The sequence below is a fragment of the Pseudonaja textilis genome, chromosome 1 (genome assembly GCF_049901715.1).
Source record: "Pseudonaja textilis isolate UNSWEBS1 chromosome 1, rPseTex1.2, whole genome shotgun sequence".
In the NCBI taxonomy this organism is placed as follows: Eukaryota; Metazoa; Chordata; class Lepidosauria; order Squamata; family Elapidae; genus Pseudonaja; species Pseudonaja textilis.
The window spans coordinates 188,908,046-188,927,468 of NC_141990.1; the positions used below are offsets into that span (position 1 = coordinate 188,908,046).

Genomic DNA, 19,423 nt, shown 5'->3' on the forward strand with positions numbered 1-19,423 from the left:
GTTGTCCTCCGAGTGGTGGGGAGGTAGAAGCAGGAGTTGAGACACCAGGAGGTATGAGTTTCTTACTCATTTTGAGCGATTCAAGATCTTCAAATTCTTTTAATCCTTAATCCAATTAATGAAGTAGCCAGTTATAATCCAAGTAAAAATGGGAGATAGAAATAGTAGAGAATAAAAAGCCCAATAATAATAAAAAAGAAAAAGAAAGAAAGATTCTTCGGGTTCTTCAGAACCTTAATCCAATTATGAGATAGTCAATTGTAATCCAAAGTAAAAAATAAAAATAGGAAGAAGAAAAAAAACCCAATAGTAATAAAAAAAAGAATAAGTAAGAAGTTTCTTCAGGTTCTTCACACCTTAATCCAACTGAAAGTTCTCAAAAATAAAGAAAAACCATAAAGGTAACCCAAAAATATAGATGGAAGAAGCAAAAATCCAAATAAAAAAGAAAGGGAGAACTTCTGAGGCCTTCCCTTTAAAATAAAAAGTAAATGTAAAAATATTACAAAAATAAAGATTTACAATAGAACTGGTAAGGAGGGGTGTAAAAAACAACAACACCGCACTTTGTTTAATTATCCAAGGCTCTTGTTATGACTTCTCCACCAGCTTCAAAGCCAAACTTCAAGTATTCAATTGTTGATAGAAGTCCAGAAGAACACCTGTAATAACACTCTCCCGTGCTCTTCCCTCTATCTTATCAAGTTGCAATGTCCTTGAGAGAGAGTTTTTCACAATTCTCTCAACTTCAAATGGAGTATTTTCAAGCCTCTAGTTGGCAGTGTTACAAAGTTTCTTTATTCTCACTTCCCCCCTCCTTTCCCAGGAAAAACACAATAGGAATTAAAAAAAAGAAAGTGTGTGTGTGTGTGTGTGTGTGTGTGTGTGTGTATTAATTAATTACTAAAGGGATCCTCTAATCTAAAAAAAGAATAAAAACTCAAAAAAGAGAAGAAAATAGATAAATATATATAAGAGAAAAACCAGTCCAGTTAACAATTGCTAAGTCGCGATAGAAGTCCAGTAACAGAAAAAAAAAGTAAAAAGCCAAGCCTCACTTTGACATTTCCCTTTAAAAACGGCCGCTTATTCAGTTTTGCCAAAACTCTTACAGATTTCTTCTTATTCTTAGAGTGAGATTCTTTCAAATCTCAAAGTATTGTAAAAAAAAAATTCTCACCGAGCCAATACACTTTCTCTTTCAATCTCTTCTGTTCCGGAGCTGTCCCAACTTCAGCAGCTTGATGGCTGCCTCTCCGCCGCCGGCAAGAAGGGCTTCTCCTGAATTAACCAGGGACTTTGCGGTGTCCCTGGGATCCACAGGAAGTGTCCTTCACTGTCACCGTCTCTACGGGACGGTTTAGGTCCATTTGGACCAACCAGGGACGAAGATATCGGCTGCAGTCTCAGAGCCCCAAGATTGCAGCCGTATCGTCGCGACGTCAGTTTTTTACAACTTGGAATATATGGTACAAATGGTTGTATAAAAAGGAAGTAAAGATGTCTAGTGAAACTGATTAAACAAACAAGGGAAAATGAAAATAAGGATAAATGTATATATAGCTATGTATCTATGTAAAGTAATATAATTAAATAAATATTGCATTATAATTGTAATAATATCCAAAAAAAGTAAGGATCTAGGAAACAAGTTATAGATTTACTTGTAACAAATGACTTCAATTGACACTTAGAAATGTACACTGCTATGAAAACATTTCAAAAATGTGAGAACATGTTTCTCTTTTTTAAAATATATTCTTTTTTTTTTTTGAAACTTTCAGTAAACATTAAAAAAAAGAAAAGTCTATTACTTTAATGCATAATTCACAAAAGCATATATATTATTGTATTTTTCAATAAGTGATATCATTTACATAAAATGAGAATACAATCCAAAGAAGACATGTGTACTCTAAACTGAACAGATACTCATAGGTCTATCACTTACATAAAATTCATAGCAGAATCAAGTATTACTGAACAATGATGTAGTAATGAGCTTTTATATATGAAATAAAAATAAGCTACTTGCCAATAACAGTACGAAAAGTAATATAGGTAATAGGCATCATCTGAACACTTGGTCCATAGTTAAGTAGAACTTTGTGTTCTATTTAATGAGTGCCAAAGGATTGCAGGGAACCTCACCAAAATTTCAGGGAAGAAGTAATTTAGATTTTAGAATTAAAACATGTTATTATTTTGGCATAAACCAATTTGCAATTGCATTTCTGCTGTGTACAACAGGGTTTTTTTAAAAAAATTCCTATGATGAAATGTTTAAGATGAGAGATAATACTTACTGAAGCCAGCTATAGATAAATATAGCTTTCTTGTATTGTAAAAGATGGCATTGCAGCTTAAATTACTATAACAATTAATTCAGAAGTCTTAATCAGATGCTGATTTTTACTGGCAGGCCATTATTATAATTAATATAATTAATATATAACTAGAAAAACCTTCGAGGTTTTCATTAAAACAACAGGTATCATGAGTACATAAAGTGATATGAAAATAAATTTGAAATTGTATTTCATTCAGAATTGCTGTGGAATTCCTCGATTCAGAAGCTTTCTGCAAAAATTCAAATCACGTCAAAGGATTTATTGCCATGAAAAAGCGGCATTTAGAGATTCTTGGTTATCAAGTTGTTCAGGTATGTTGTCTTCTCTCTTTTGTAAAAGCTGAATAACATTTCAGAATTTTCTGCATAATTTTTCTTACAATAAATATTCCCCTTTTCCCAAAGGCTGCAACCAACTTTAAAGTACTCGTGCAATAATACATTTGTGGAAAGTGGAAGGGATGAAATATGAATTAACATTTTAATAATGGACTTTCATTTTAATAATATACTTTCAGATCCCTTACTATGAATGGAATTCCATGGGATTGTCTTCCACAGAAGCAAAGACTGAATATTTAGAAAAGAAAATATTTCAAAAGCTTTGATATCCTAGTATGAAGAAAAAGAAATAACCATTTTTATCCGGACTGTAACATTGAAAATTAATTATTTTCAGCCTTCAATAAACTTATTTTTTTTAATGAAGACTATGTTGCATCTGGAGATATCCATATTTGGAATTGCAGAGGGAAAAATGCATTGCACGATTTACATTTCTTGCACAAGGTGTGACTGTGTTTGGCCAGCCTGTTCTGGCAAATTGCCTAAGCTGTAGTTTATATCAATTGACTACTAGGCTGCACAGCACATGAGCCTCTCCTTGAGGAGTGCTTAGAAGTTGCTTTTGTCGCAAAATCTAATGACTAGGCTGCTACTGAGTACCCAATCTCTTAACCTCATGTTGGAAGACTTACAATAGTTGATATCTGATGTCGGGCACAATTTAAGGTATGTATTTTCACTGCTAATGCCCTCAATGTCTTCTGACTTGATACGAAGGACTCGTGTTTTGTTATAAACTTCTCCATGAATGAAAGGTAGCTGAAGGGCCACTGTTAAAGACGTCCCACTATTGGCCCTTTAGGGAAGAGCTTTCTCATATAGCTCCTGAGCTATGGAATAGACTCACTGGAAAGCTGCACTGCTATTGATTCAGTTTGAACCGCCATTTATAACTATTTATAATGCAAGGTTTATTTTTGTTATGGTTAGTTGCTTTGCTTATCCAAAGCCAGCAAAGCAGAATTTCATCTATTTAGGGGCTCAATTTATTAATCATCTTAATAGCCAATATATCTACATACAGAAAAGAACAATTCAAAATAGGCTTACCTAGCCAAGAGTAAGGATGTACAGTATATATATCCCCCAGCAATGCTTACAACATACATTGGTAGAATCACAAGTCACCCTGTCCCATATCCTTTTTAAAAGGCTGGGTCTTTGTCTCCTAAAATTCAAGAATGCAGGACCTTGCTTCAAAAGGCAGGGCTAGCCACAGAGAAGGCACATTTTTTGAAATTCAACCAGTGGCACAGCTTCACTGATGGAACTTGTAGCTTATTGCTCCTGGCAATTCTTAGTGATTAGCAAAAATAACCAGACCCTAGTAGGCTTCTTAGAGGAAATCCTCAACTTACAACCACAATTGAGCCCAAATGTATGTTGCTAAGTGGGAAATTTATGGAGTGAGTTTTGCCCCATTTTTCTCGCTGCAGTTGTTAAGTGAATCACCACAATTGTTAAGTTAGTAACACCACGATTAAATGAATCTGGCTTGTTTGTGAGAAGGTTGCAAAAAGGGTTCACATGACCCCGGAACACTGTAACCGTCCTAAATGTGAATTACTTGCCAATAGGGGTGGGATGGTACCGGTTCTGCCCAGTTCTATAGAACCGGTAGCTCTGAAGAGCAGCAGACACCGAAACGGTTCTGTGTTTGTTGCTGTTTGGCCTGCCCGCCTGCCCAGGCTCTTACCTGTCCTTTATTTCCTGCTTTTTCAACCTCAGCATCACTGAACTGGTAGTAACACCGGTTGAATCCCACCACTGCTTGCCAAGCATCCAAATGTAAATCATGTGGCTACGGGAATGCTGCAATGGTCATAAGTCACATTTTTCAGTACCATTATAACTTCAAACGGTCATTAAGTAAACTATTGTAAGTTGAGGAGTACCTGTATTCATTTAAATTATAAAACACAATGCCTGTTAGTATAGTGAATAAGTTGGGGAATAAGCTTCCTGTGCAGAAAAACATACAGATAGGGCACAGGTTTAATACTTGAATTTTGTGTGTTGGTCATCCTGTTTTGAAATGACTTGGTCAATCTTCCAGGGCACATGAGATTGTATTTCTGAATGCTGTACTATAAATTGTGCCTTGAGCTGGATTGGAAACTCAGAATATGGGTAATATTGATAACCAGAAACCCTTTTTTCCCAAAATTATAAATATAAGTAATCTTGAATTAAATTAAGAATCTTGAAGTTGAGGATTTCAGTGCTCCTTAACCTGCAATCTCTGGGCATGCTGGCTACAGTGGATAGGAAATGAGTCACAGAAATTTCACACACACACAAAATACTATATTTTTTTCTCTGTATACAATTTGTCCCAGGATTTGTGATTGCACTTTTAAAATAATAGAAATGCAAGCATAATTAGTGTTTTTCAGTCTATTGGGCACTACAAAGTACAATCAAAGGATTGTCTTTTTTTAATTATATTTTAATTTGAATTTTTTTTTAAACAAAATCCAAACATAATGTTTGGTACAAGCTGATTCCAAAATTCTTATTTGTTGTATAAGTAATGAAATTCTACCATTCCTTATAAAATAATGATTCGCTACTTTGGCTTGGCATACAATTGATTTTATCAGAGTTTGTTTTTTTTTAAAGTAAAGATTTTATTCTATCATCTATCTATTGAAATATCTATTTCCATTGTTCAGCAATAACCCAATTGGTGATATATATATAAAAACTTAATGAGTTTTTTTCTAATTTCTTATCCTGGGCACCAAATACGTGTAGCAAACCTAGCTTTGCCCAAAACTGAATCTATTAATTGTGCAAGACATGTATTTAAGATAAATAACACAACATAAAAGAATGTTCCTTTTGACTTACAGCCTTGCTAGCATCTCGGTGAAAGTTGAAAAAAAAATACATGCAAGATTGTTATTGAAGTTTGATGCTACTAATGTAAAATTTAAGAGGTACTTTCTGTATGGATTCTGATAAAAAATGTGCATGCTGTCATGCAGACTCCCAAACAATATCATCAGTTTGTTCCTTTAAGTCCCAGATTTCGTTTAGCCCTCACCATAATCTATTTGAGAAAATCAGATTCAAAATTACATCCTTAGGTTCTGTGGAGAAAAAAATCCAATTTTTCAAAAGGAGATGCCTTGGATTTTTCCTCTTTTTTTTGTAATATTCAGTTGATCTGCCACTCACTGTGGGACTTTTTGTTCCAATTGTTGGTCATAATTTTTTAGTTTACAGTATATCATGGGAGTTTTCATAGAGATTTTTTTTTATTTTGTAAAGACCTTTCCTTTTTCAAGATTTCAGTTGTATGAAGTCCTTGTTGTATATAGTCCTTTGTCATAATTTGGGTATGTTATCAATAGAAATGGAGGTGAGATGCTTGGAATAAAATCTGAAAACTTCATCCGGGTAATTCAGCAGATTATTATGCTTACATAATTTTGTTGGTGATTTTCATTTTTTAAATTTTGGAAAGATGTTACTCAGATTTTGCATATGGTAAGTTTAGGTACTGATTATCTTGTATTGAGAAAGCAGTGCTTCAAATGTATACCATCATGTTAGATTCTGGGATTGTGTGTGCGCATGCGTGAGTGTGTGTATGTCTAAAAATCTTACAAATTCAGTATTGATATTAACTATGTTAGCAATTAATCTTGGATTGAATCTCCCATGCTAAATATGAACCTCCCATTTGACATGAACTTTCCATTGTTACCCTTCAAAAATCTTTGCACCTTAAAGTTTAAACCAGATTTTTTAAAAAAATATTAGTGCCTTGAGCAAAATACTGTTTATTAAATGTTTTGGTTTTGATATTATGTATCCTCTAAATACATAATCCTCTTGTAACGTAACAAAAGATTGTGCATAACTAAATATTCTATTTTTTTACTGTATCCCCCAATCTTCTAACTTCCCATGAAATAAATGTACAAGTATGAATCATAAAATAACATTGTTGCTGCTTTGGATACTCTGTGCCTTATAAAATAATTTGAAGTTATTCTGAGTTTGTAAGAATAAACCATTTGTTGCTTGTGCCGGTTACAGTCTTCTTGCTGTGAAGACTGAAGCCCCGAGCTCTTGTCATATCCATCCCCCTCCACACACACGTTCCCCTTTGACAACCCCCAAGTTCTTAATACCCTTGTTTCCCCAAATAAGAACTCCTCCTCCCTTTCAATCTTAGATTAGGGATTGTAGGCCAACAAGGGATCGCTCTCGGCCCCTTCATGCTCTTAAGTGTGGAAGGGTTTTGCTGCTTCCTCATCCTCTTCATGGTGTGTGCAACTGTACCTGAAGGTTAATTCCTGTTACCAGCATCAGAAAGATCATTCTTCAGGATGCTAACATAGTAGAAATTGTCTCTTCTTGGTTTCCATATTACACGTTTGAACAGAAATCTCAATTTTTAACAAACCCCCATTAAACTGTCATTAATACCTTCAGAGACGTGCACTAAATCTTTTACTGAAATAAAGGACTTTTCCCATTTCAACTTCAGGTCATGTTTACATCTTTTAAAAGTTTGGTTGAGTTAAGACTCCACTTTGGGATGATAGCAGTTACACAAGGGGGCACTGTCTTACTGGTTTCACCCTTAGTGGGGAATTTTCTATTGAGGGTAACCAGATGTTATTAGCAGTAGGCCCTCCTTTGGTCTCATGTTCCTCTTTTCCACTGTGGGAGGGCTGCCAATCACAGATGTTCTGCTCTTTCGTGTATGCTTTGATCCCTTTAGTTTGTTGTGAAGCACATCTCCTAGATGGCTTATGTTTCTTAAATGCTTTAGAAGGAAATTCAGTGCAGATAAGTAGTTAATAGTTGCTGATGCTGAATAGGGCAAGTTGAGTGAGGCATTCAGCCATCTTCCATTGAGGCTTTAAAGGTTGGCAGTCTGATGTGAGAAACCCTTTGTCATAGCCATTTCTTGATGGTCTCAGGGCTGACAGAGCTACTGAACTAGAAATGGCTAAAAGTAGTCAGAAAACATCACCATTATTTTAGTAAAGTCAATCCATTTCCTACAATACGATCCTCAGAACAAGTTCTAAAGTAAGCAGAAGAGTAAACTAAGTACAGGTGTTATAAACAAGAGATAGAAGGGAAATCCTAACCCTTTTCTATAATCAGAGCAATCATACTGTTATTTATTTAAATTTTGATATTTATTTTAAAACAGAAGGTCTAAACAGGTCTAATCTCCAAGACAATTTTTTGTTAAATTCGGTTTTATTTACTGCTATCTATAGCCAAACTTAATTCACCATCATATAGTTAGTAAATGTTGGGAGGATCTAATACTCAACAGAAGTTAATAGACATTTAAGACAAAATACTTAACTGAAGTTACCAATCTCTGTACAAGGTAGGCTTACACAACAAAACTAGAGACTATTAAAAAAAATCCTCATCCGCAGTCAAATAGCCACTTAGTTTACAGTTTTGACAGCTTAAACAGATTTAGACCAATAGAAAGGCAAGAGGCTCCAGACGCGTAGCGGATTTCTTTCAACATGCCGCACCACTCTTTCTTCTCATCATCATACCTGCAGGAACAAAAAGTTATATAAGTGGGGCTCTTTAGCTTTTTTCCCAAGCCCATCTTCTAAAATCTGTGCCCAGTCACTCCCAAGTTTCTTTTTTAGCATCCTGTCTTATATTAATACATATATTGTGGAATAATTGCTAGTCTAAGAATGTAACAAGCGTTGCTGCACAAGGAAAAGCAATGCAGGAAATATACATTCCAATATGTTGTCATCCCTCTGAATGCCTTGTCTTGGAAAGTAATATTAAACCCCACCCCCTTGCTTTTGTTTCTGAATCTTGCATCTGTCTAAAATCCCCAAGTGCTTCAATTTGTCAGAATTGTCTTCGTCTTTTCTGCCAAAAAAGGGGCTCAGTGGCTAAGACGTTGAGCTTGTCGATCAGAAAGGTCGGCAGTTCGAATCCCTAGCACCCTAGTGTATTAGAGTGAGCTCCCGTTACTTGTCCCAGCTTCTGCCAACCTAGCAGTTCGAAAGCATGTAAAAATGCAAGTAGAAAAATAGGGACTACTTTGGTGGGAAGGTAACAGCGTTCTGCGCGCCTTTAGCGTTTAGCCATGCCGATCACATGACCACGGAGACATCTTCGGACAGCGCTGACTCTTCGGCTTTGTAACGGAGATGAGCAACACCCCCTAGAGCCGGAAACAACTAGCACATATGTGCGAGGGGAACCTTTACCTTTTAGCTTTTCTGCCAACTCTTCACTCATTTCTATCTTCCTGTCCTCAAAGTTTGCTGACTAACAACTATGGTTAAAGAAAATCCTTTGGTTCATGTGTTTTCAAATGCCATGTCTTCAGTGAACATTTTTTACTCTGATGCATCTGTCTGCATGTTCTCCTGATCTATCTTTCTTTCTTTTTCTTTCTTTTCTTCCCTCCCTCCTTTCTTTCTCTCTCACATACTTTCAACCATGACTTCTTAAGCACTGTTAAGCTGTTGCAAGGAGCGCAGAGGTCCCAGTGGAAATAGCTCTTGGCCCTGTAGCAATGGCACTTTGATGCAGGGTTTGGAGGGCAGCTGCCTCTCAGCCTGTCCTGCCAAGCACAACGCTGTATTTTACACTGTAAAGCTGCAGTGATGGTGCTTCCCGGGAAAGCAAGCCCGGCTTAGGTCTCAAGTGGAATCCTCTTGCTTCCTCGCTCTCACAGGTTGCTGGGAGTCAGCATATTTTATTTATTTATTAATTTTTTATCCCATCTTTTATTACATTTTAAGTAACTCAAGATAACAAAAACACATAATATTCCTTCCTGCTCTTATTTTCTCCATAACAACCCTGTGAGGTGTGTTGGGCTGAGTGATTGGCTCATTATTATTACTGCATGTTTTATTATGTGCATCATAAGAATCTAAGAGATGTTTGTAGCAATACATGAAAAGGCTCAGGCATTTGTGTTTGAGACCCCTGCTTTTAAGGTCTTTCATAAGAACAGGTACACTTTTTAAATTTTGGATGGTTCAGGGCTGATTTTCAAAACAGTAACCTCCCTGTCCAAAAACGTCACCTCACGGTGTTGAGGCATGCTTTATTTTAAAGCCTCTTGTGAAAAAATTGAGGTGGTCAAGTAGGAGTTGCCTGAAATAGGTCATAGGAATTAGAGATGAACCCAGATCTCCTTTTGAATCCAGACCATACTGTGCCAAAACAAAAACTCACACAGTGCACTCAGGAAAAATATAACTCTCTGTGAACAAAAAATATTCTGCATGCAGTTCTACAAAGTAATTTGATGTTTTTAATGCTCTACTTTTGAGATATTATTAAAATTACATAATATGTAGAATATGGTGAAGCAAAACCAAAAATTGACAATACAAGATCAAGTCTACATTTAGTACCAGTGAAGATTTTAATGGAGTTTTACTCTACATTTATCATGCATACCACTACGGTAAATATGAATGACTTGAATCTCTTGAGCTAGCAAAATGAAAAAAAATGTTTAAAACAAACTTACTTCCAGATGTCATTAACCTCATTAGGAGCAAATTCCTTTGATTCAAGCTGAATCATTGCAAAGCCTCCAATCGCATACAAGGATCCAGATAATTCCACTAAACTAATGGAACTTCTCTCCTGCGGAAAATCTGGCATAACTTCCCACCTGCAATTTAATCAATAAAACATTCAATTGGAGAATATGACGTTTGAGAATAAGATGTTTTCCAAAAAAGGGGATATTTGTAATATGTTCCTGAAGACCATCTGAAGATGTAGTTGATGCAGAATGCAGTGGTGTTGGTAGTCCTTGTCATATCATTATTTTACAAACTGTGCTGGCTCCTATGAGGTTTCCAAGTGCAACTCAAAGTCTATCATTTACAAAGCCCTAAACAACACCATAATCAGGTAATGTGCAGAAATACCTATTTCTAGTTACTTTTGGTTGTCCCCACTTACTCTTTCATAATGGATACCATCCAGGTCCCCTCCTTCAGACAATACCATTTGATGGGATCTAGGAGGGCCTGCCCTTTGGAATGATCTCCTCTCCCCCCATCCTCTTCCCAGAGATTTGGATGGTCCCAACCCCATTAGCATTCAAGAAAAAATTTTAAATATGTTTTTTCCCCAGGTGTTTAGTCAGAATGGGAAGTAGAGTGCGGGGTTGGTGAGCTCTGGTTTGATGCTCTTGCTATGCTGGCTTATGGATTTTGGGTATTGTTATTGATATTCATTGTAATATTGTTTGGCAAAGTTATTTGATTATGCTGCACTATTTCCCCTAGGTTTACAAAAGGAAAAGATAACAGTTGCAGCATCCTGCAAGAAATGTAGACAAGTAAAAATACCTTTACATACCTGACAGTATTGTTCTACCATGAGAGATTTTTTTAAAGAGCTTTAACAAGATACATATAACGGCATTGCACTATGAACTGTTTGTTTTTTTAAAAAAAAACAAAACAAAATAATTTGTCAGAATGAAGAAACAGCTTTAAGAAATGGACTGGCTGAATAAAGCTAGATGTACATTAATAAAGAACACATTTTCTCAGAAAGAGCAAAACAGATTCAGTTAAAGCATATAGTTCTGCTCAAAAGAGCGTGCCCATCTACTGAAAAATGCTTGGAACTTAAATATGCAACAAGGTGCTTTACACGTATGTATCCGCATGCATACATATGCACATACACACACACATGCCCTCTTATATGGTGGAAAATTATTTCCTTAGATCAGACCATACATCATAGAACTGGGTACAATGTTTTTAAGGCTGTAATTGATACTTCAGTTCACAATGCAGCTGGGGTTATAACCCTCTCATTCAACTATCGTTCAAAATTACAACATTGCTGAACAAAGAGAGTTTATATAGTGGGTCTCCAAAAGTTGTGGCCACTAGAGTGTCCCATGGTCACTTGATCGTGATTTGGATGCTTGGCAACCAGCTCATAATTACCACTGTTCCAGCATCCTGCAGTCATGGGATCATCATTTGGGATCTTCCCTGCTAACTTCCTACAAATAAACTGCCAGAAGGCTGCAAGTCACTCCCAGTGCTTTGTTGTTCGCCTACCCTGTACTGCCAGATCCTGGGACAACATTTATACCTTTTAAAGAAGCTGATTGCATTTATAAATAAAGGGACAAGGATTCCAGTGGCTCCCAAAGAAAGTATGCATGGTGGTCCTAAGCTTTGCTATTGAACAAGAATGGACAGGTTGTAGACTAACTTGTTAGTGGTGAGATCAAAGGCTTCAACAGCAGAAGAGAGGCCTTCTTCAGTAACACCTCCGGCAATCACAATTTTCCCTTTATGGATGGCAATACCGAACATGGAGCGAGCCACTTTCATGGGAGGAAGATCGCGCCAGTCTCCCCGCTTGGAATTGTAGATGAATACTCTGTTTGTGCATTTTCTGTGTACGAGAAAAAAAGTCAACCGTTTGGAAAATGGGGACAACAGCAATGATCAAAACACATATATAAGATGTGGGATTGGGTTCCCCTTATGTAATGACCTGTGGGAAAGTCCTTGACAAACATGGGGAAACATCAAATAAGAGAGGATTCAACCTGCAACTGCATAATGGGCAGAGAAAAGAGGCTCAGAAGAGACCCTAAGCTTGTCAGGCTGTAAAAGGAGATGGGGCAGGAGATCAGATTTGCAAGAGTCTGTTAATGTAGTTTTACAATAAAGTTGAAGGAGCTCATTGGGTTATATTGTCTGGTCTACATGGGAAGGCTGATAAGTCACCAGCTCAGCTGGATGGGGAATATGCTACCCCTGCAAGCAGATCATCCCAATTGCCTGGTGCTTAATAAGGCACTAATGAAAATTGCCTCCACTGCTTGCTGGCCTGCCCAATGCTTTTTAAAAAAAGTCTTTGCTGTAGGCTCCATTCTATACATATGTACTATTCTCTGCTGTACTTTCTTTCATTGATGGGTAGTCATTAACAAACAGTATGTGCCCATTGGGTAATATATAAATATAGCTAATGCTGTTTTGGTTTTCTGGCTCTAAAGTGTAAATAGCAATAGCACTTAGACTTATATACCACTTCACAGTGCTTTACAGCCCTCTCTAAGCGGTTTACAGAGTCAGCCTGTTGCCCCCAACAATCTGGGATCTCATTTTACCGACCTCGGAAGAATGGAAGGCTGAATCAACCTTGAGCCTGGTGAGATTCAATCTGCCAAATTTGCAGGCAGCCAGTAGTCAGCAGAAGTAGCCTGCAGTACTGCACTCTAACCACTGCACCACCGTAACTCATACAACGATTATGTTGGTGGTCATTGAGATATGGTATGAATGCAGTATGTGCTCTGTGTATACCCTTGTGATTCTGAATTTTCAGAATACATGATAAAAATATAAAAAGCTACTAGTTTTGATAGTTTGTGTCTCTGTAGTCACAGTGTACATTATCTTGTGCCTTGTTGCTGTTGAACTTTTCAGAGCTCAAAAAGGACTTCTTCCTTTGTCCTTTGTAATTTTTCCCAATTTTTAAAATAATCCCTTTAAAAAGTTTTCTGTAGTTAGGTGGCAGATAGCAATCAATGTTGATCACCACTGTGCCTAAATGTTATAAGTAAAAAAAAAACAAGGACACAAACTTATTCAGAGTTCTTGTTTCAGTTTGTTCAATCTGTTACATTTGATTAATTTTATGTTTTGTTCTATTTACACAAAATGGAACGTTTCAGGTGGAATTGTTTTATCCTGAGCTTAAAACAAAAAATACTTTCTATTTTATGTGCATCCTTATTAAAGATCAGACAAAGCCCTTAGAATTTTAAAGTTAAAACCACTTATTTCTGTTATTATAGTATTTTTTTCTTCTTTGGGGTATTTTCCATTCAAATATTTTCTGTTTTGGCTTGATTGCAAATTTCTGGATGTAGTTTTTTTACTGCCATGGCTAGTTACTAAAGATGTCCTATACCATTGCTACGATGATTTCAGAAAATTAGATGGTCAGGAATAACAAAATAAAATCCTTAAGATGAATGGAAACCAACTGCTTAACCTGAATGTGAATGTAAAAACAGACATGAACTGGTTCCTCTTTTATATTATTTGTGAGTTATTTCTAATTTTTATATCAGTGCCAGGCACAGTGTTTGTGCCTATGGAATGGCTTATTTTTATTCTTAAAAAAATCAATATTGTTCTATTAGCTTTCATGCCTATAATGCAACTTTGTAGGTATGATTCATCTCTGCCTTTAAACACTTGTTACACTATCCTCTGATTTACTGGACGATAAAACTGCAAATATAAACACTTGTTGAATTAATAATTCTATGCTATAGCAACATCTTCTCCAGAACATTGCAGAAATGGGGCTTCAGACTTCCAAAATCAATTCTGGGAAATCTAAATAAAGAGCGATCAAAATTACACTCATCTTGAGTAACAAGTCTGGGCCAATACACATACAACACAGATCAGTCATCAGCTCTTCAAAGTGTTTTCCTTCCCTGTGATGAATGCTGCATTGATCTTGAAAACAATTAAAGTTTACACACTGAACTCAGCTGCAAGCCTCAGCTCTTAATAGGATTTTAACCAGAGCAAATAGTTGTGAGAGATAATTTGGGGAGGGGAGTACTTGAAGCTGTCCAAGACTCACTTATCATCTGTCTTTCCTCCAAGGCAATATATAGCTCCGTTATGTGAAGTTGTAGCATGGCCGTATACTTTCAGGGGGAGCTTTTTGACTTCATTCCATTTGACTGACCTGGAAGGGAAAAAGGACACCAGTGAGGCTCTTCAATCTAACAGGCCGTCAATTAGAAGCCTTGTCAAATTATTCAAAAGGTTCAGCAAGCCACTTACTCTGGATCATAACATAAGACGGAATCCAGAGACTCCTCAGTTTGGAGATCTTTGCCTGCAATTACGTAGATTTTGTTCTCCGATTCTCCCAGCCCAAACAAGCATCGGGCAGATGGCAGGGGAGGCAGGCCAATCCATTCAGAAGTAATGGTGTCCAGCTTGATTAAAAGGTAGAATGAAGATGGTTAGCAAATGTGCCAGGCATGCTGAAAACCGCTCACAGCAGCATTGTATAAACATTTCAGCATCTCCCATCACTTTTTACCTTAAGATCTGAAAACAAACGCATTATGACTTAACCCTGCAACACCTCGCGGTCAGCATTCCCCCATCTTTCTTCCATGCCCCTTTCATATATTTGTGGGTCCCAGTGCATCTTTTGAAAATCACTCCTCCGAGTCCTTCAAGGCTTTAGAGCAGGAGTGTCCAACCTTGGTGACTTTAAGATCTGTGGACTCTCAGATGGCTGGCTGGGGAATTCTGGGCGTCGAAGTCCACAGGTCTTAAAAGTCACCAAGAGTGTCCACTCCTGCTTTAGGGTTTGTCTGTTGCAATTTTTTCTAGGCAGAACCCATGTTGGCTTTTGCTTTTCTCAGGCTTCTCAGTTTCCTTAGAATGTCAAACATTTGCCTCCAAAGCTGAGCAAAAGCACTCCCAAGAGTAGGCTGAGCTGAAAGGTTTTCCCCTTGCAAAAAGGAATGTGGTACTCTATCGTGGAATGGGAGTATATGTGGAAGGCATGAAATCCACTTCTTTAAAAGTGTCAGCAGCTGCTTTAAAGGAAGGAAGAATAGGAAACCTATTTCTAGGTTTAAATTAATCCCTTTTCATTTCTATGGGGTCTTGTAATTATAGATTGTGAATCATGACTTGGTCCTAAGTCATGTGGACAATTTGTTCACGTGCTGTAAGTTAAAACATTGCTGGTTATTAGTTTAAAAAAAATGAGCAGCATGGCTAAATGTTCTCATTGACTTCTTCCTTGTTTTACCTACATTCTTTAGATTTTCTTTTAAAAAATTTTTAAAGGGTTAAAGCTGAACATATGTCCAAAGTAAAGTGTGGTCTCTTACCCTAATGCTTCCAATTATGTCTCTGGATTTACATTGCTCATTAATGTAAGAAAATAAAAATGGGTGGATGCTGTTCACCTGCTCATCAAAGAGGCAAAGAAGAGGTGAGGTGGTTGAGGGATCTTGAAGGCTGCAGAGAGTTGGTATTTCATTATACCATTCTGCAGGTCCCTCACCACCCCGAACTGCCCTTTTGCTTACACGATTGTCTGAAAACATATTCCAAAATGTAGTGACAATCAAACAGGGTGGAGTGTTTTTTTCATCAATTTTGAAAAGGCTTAACACACTGGTAAAAGCAGAAATTCCATACATCTGTTCCCTTGAGGGAATATCATTAGATTGTTTGTCCTGGATGGCCCCAGTCCTCCCTACCAATAAATAAAAGAGCAGAATTTTCCCATCTCTGCTTTAAACTATGACTTAGCAACACTATAGTTTAATGCAGAGATGGGCAAACGTTTTGAGAATAGTGTAATGGACTTTACAAAGATGACTAGTGAGATGATCAAATGTAATTTTATGTGCCCCAACACATACATGTGGTTATATGAACTTAGGTGGAAATAGATGTATATGGACATTTCTTTATGTTTGTATATATCTTTCTTACGTTGAAATGAGCAAGCAAATGTACATGGAACAGCTGTGTGCAATACTGGATTGAGGCAAACAATGAGTAAAAACAAGAAGTCAAGGACATTTAAAAAAAAAAAACCACCCAAGAACCTCACTAAAGTCTACATGGTCTTGTTCAGACATTCATTTGAACAAGCATACAAAAGTTTTGTGTCCACTCCAGTCCTTATTCACAGTTGATTGAAAGATGAAAGCGCTTGTGTAACGACAACTATGAGAAGTTTCTTTCAGGCTTTTTGCCAAAGGTACTAACAAGGCAGCACTGAGCATGCCCACCGGCTGCCAGCTGACCTGATTAAAGTATTTAAACAGCCGTCTGAACAGTGATTTAAGGGTGGATGATGCCGTAGCATCTCTTATGAAACCAATACAGGCTCATTTTCACTCATCATTTGCTGCACACCAAGGTAACTTTGTAGCAGAAAAATAAACAACAGGAAACTGGATTAGAACATGCTATCACTCTAAAGATTATCTAGAAATCATGTTAAACTAAGAGAATATAATTTATCGAGACTTTTTTTTTGCATATATGTGAATACATCCCTGAACTGGAAAGAATCAAAAAGATGCGCTAAAGATCAGCATAGATGTTAGCTTTTTAATACGTGGAATTATCATTTTCTTATCCTGAGTTAAAAAAATAAAGGTATACCTGAAAGAAGTATGACTGGAAAGGCCGTTCCTTGTTCTCTTCATCCACATACAATCCTCCAACCACATAGACCTGTTTTTGCTTTGTGACTATGCTGGAATGATTTCTGGGAATCTGTTCTGAGAGTGCTGCCAAATAACACTCGTTTTCTGTAGGATCATAAGCTACCGACGCGGTGTCATTGATCAAAAGAATGAGATCTTTAACAAACATCCCATGCCTTGGAACATCATTTAGGTAGCCAGGGAGTAAATTTTCATCTCCTACATCCCCATTAACCTCTCCTTTGGCTGACTTTCCTGCGGCTTTTGTAGGTTCTGGCAATTTCCCACCAAAGGCATCTTTGACCACTTTCATTTTTTTGGAAAGGTCTGGGTTGCTTTTAATTATCTCTTCCTTCTCAACGTGGTCCTTGAAATACTTCTCCTCCATCAGACGAAAACGGATACAGTCAAAGACTTCTCCGAGACTCTTCACCCGGTTCTCTTTATCTGACTTGACCCATCTCATGACGGCTTCGAACACGATTTCCTCCTTTTCAACGTTCAGGTTATCTGGCGAAATCACCGAAATGAGTTCATGAGGAGCTAGTTGCATGAAGTCCTCTTCTTTGCAAATTTTCACAAAGTGGTCAGACACAAAATCACGGGCAGACAATGCCAGCCTTGGGCAGTCAAGGAGGAGACCTAACCGAAGGATGGCCAAGCAGTTGCCAACAGCCAGCCTCTTCTGAAGGTAAGAAACACAGACGGTAAAAATGGATGGAATTTGAAAGCGGCTGGCCAGAGCAAAAATATCTTGTACGTTAGAATCATTAAGGTCAATAGTTGCAGAATAAAGGTACTTAACGATCATATCAAGAATGGCTGGGTCAACATTATCCAGCACTACTTCTTTCTTTTTATCTTCACTTTGCTCAGATAAGAAGAACTCGCGGAAATAAGGACTACAAGCTGACAAGATCAGTCTGTGACATGGCAAACTTTTATCCCCTGCTTTTAGGGAACAGTCAACAAACTTTTTCTCTTCCAAAAGCTCCCTAAGGCCATCTTGAAGAAGAGTGGATTGATAAAGTCGGAGTTCTTCGGTAAGTTCTCTCTGGGAATCCATTTTCTGGAAGGCTTGGCTGCCGAAGCACAAAAGAAAACCCTCTTGTTGGTACCTAGGTCTGCCTGAAAAAGGCAGATCAATGTACGTTGCCCTGCTTGAAGCTTCTGTAATTTAATCTTGCCCACTAAATATAGTACAGAGTTTCACTGGCTGGAATTCAGAATGGATGGTGTTGGAAAACGGAGCTTGCAGCTGTCATGGGCTGAAAGAAGCAACTGTTACTTTAGTCACCAGGGAATCAGTTTTACTTGTTACACATGCTGAATGATGGAGGTTACTTGTAAAGTATATTTGGCATTGTGACTTAGCAGCGGCGCAGAATTAGGTTTGAATGTAGTGACTAAGAAAGTGGTCTCTATAACATTCATGTCACTTAATACTTCAGCTCAAGTATGAACCAAAAAAGATGGAAGTTAGCAGGTGAAAGTAGGATGGCCAATGACTGAAACATCCTATAAAGATTATTGTTCCACTGAATATCTTCAATCTATAATCTTTAATCTATAAAAACAAATTCCTCCAAAAGCTGTCCTAGTGAATAAACTTGGGGATTTATTTTAGCCTCTTACTGGAGTCATTCATCTCATTGTTTTGCAACATGTGCAGTGATTTAACATAAAATTAGGGTTGAGTCTCAAACAGCAATCCAGGTAGCAGTCTGGGCGTGAATGCTCAACCAAATGAAAGATGTGTTTTGTATCATTTATGAATCAAAATAGACTGAAAAGAGCTTTTCCTCTTTTCAGTCTATTTTGATTCATAAATGATACAAAACCTTAAGCTGCATCAATGAAATCATAACAAAGCATTAAATATTTGTGAGCTTGAGTACTGTCTTCTACTATAGGTAGTCCTTCACTTACGACCATTTGTTCAGTGACTATTCCAAATTATAATAGCACTGAAATAGGGGAACTGATGACTGGGCTGGGGAGTTGCAAACATTGTAGCATCATGTGATCACCATTTTCTACCTTCCCTGCCAACTTTCCACAAATAGTCATTGGGGAAACTGGCAAGGAAGATAACAAGTTGTTTCCAATGCTTTTTCTCCTGAGTAGCCCCACTATGGACTCAGGGATTTCATACTCTGAAGCATCCCCAGCCACCTGAGCTCTGTAGCCTGTGCCTGCCCATAGCTCCTTCACCACTTATGACCCCCACTGGCCCACCAGTGGTACCTCCCTACACCTTGGGCTCCTGCTTAATGACTTGCATTGTCCTGGGATTACGATGGCAACTTGCTAGCACTAAGAAATGTGGTCACATGACATTGCTGTTTATGCCAACATTGCTTAGCAATGTGTAGTCCCAATCCCAATTGCTTTTGTAACTTGAGGACTGGTCTGTACAGTCTTTAATTTTAATTGGATCAGGATGTTATCCAAAGCTTTTTGTTTGA

General features: G+C 37.5%; 2 protein-coding genes across 6 annotated transcripts in view; one reads left to right on the plus strand and one right to left on the minus strand.

Moving 5' to 3' along the window:
- FASTKD1 (FASTK mitochondrial RNA regulator 1) overlaps positions 1–3,058 on the plus strand; it is a 32,968-nt gene extending 29,910 nt beyond the window's left edge. For all 5 annotated transcript variants that reach the window (XM_087919980.1, XM_087919981.1, XM_026697089.2 and 2 more), the window contains exons 14-15: positions 2,548–2,662; positions 2,869–3,058. In XM_087919980.1, the coding sequence (XP_087776106.1) occupies positions 2,548–2,662; positions 2,869–2,958 (205 nt within the window). In that variant the 3' untranslated portion in view covers positions 2,959–3,058. The remainder of the gene's footprint in view (positions 1–2,547; positions 2,663–2,868) is intronic.
- A 4,786-nt stretch (positions 3,059–7,844) lies between these two features.
- Positions 7,845–18,584, minus strand: KLHL41 (kelch like family member 41). Its single transcript, XM_026697092.2, has 6 exons — positions 16,912–18,584; positions 14,545–14,702; positions 14,339–14,446; positions 11,933–12,118; positions 10,209–10,355; positions 7,845–8,244 (listed from the first exon to the last, which is right to left on the minus strand). The coding sequence occupies exons 1-6, from the start codon at positions 18,019–18,021 to the stop codon at positions 8,133–8,135; spliced, it is 1,821 nt and encodes a 606-aa protein (XP_026552877.1). The 5' UTR covers positions 18,022–18,584; the 3' UTR covers positions 7,845–8,132.
- Between the last annotated feature and the right edge of the window lie 839 nt (positions 18,585–19,423).

Coding starts and splice junctions, on each gene's coding strand:
- KLHL41 (XM_026697092.2), bottom strand. CDS start 18,021: ATGGATTCCCAGAGAGAACTTACCGAAGAACTCCGACTTTATCAATCC. Junction 14,703..16,911: donor TCCAGTCATACTTCTTTCAG/GTATACCTTTAT, acceptor CTTTTAATCAAG/CTGGACACCATTACTTCTGA. Junction 10,356..11,932: donor TTTGATCTCACCACTAACAA/GTTAGTCTACAA, acceptor ATTAAATTGCAG/GTGGGAAGTTATGCCAGATT.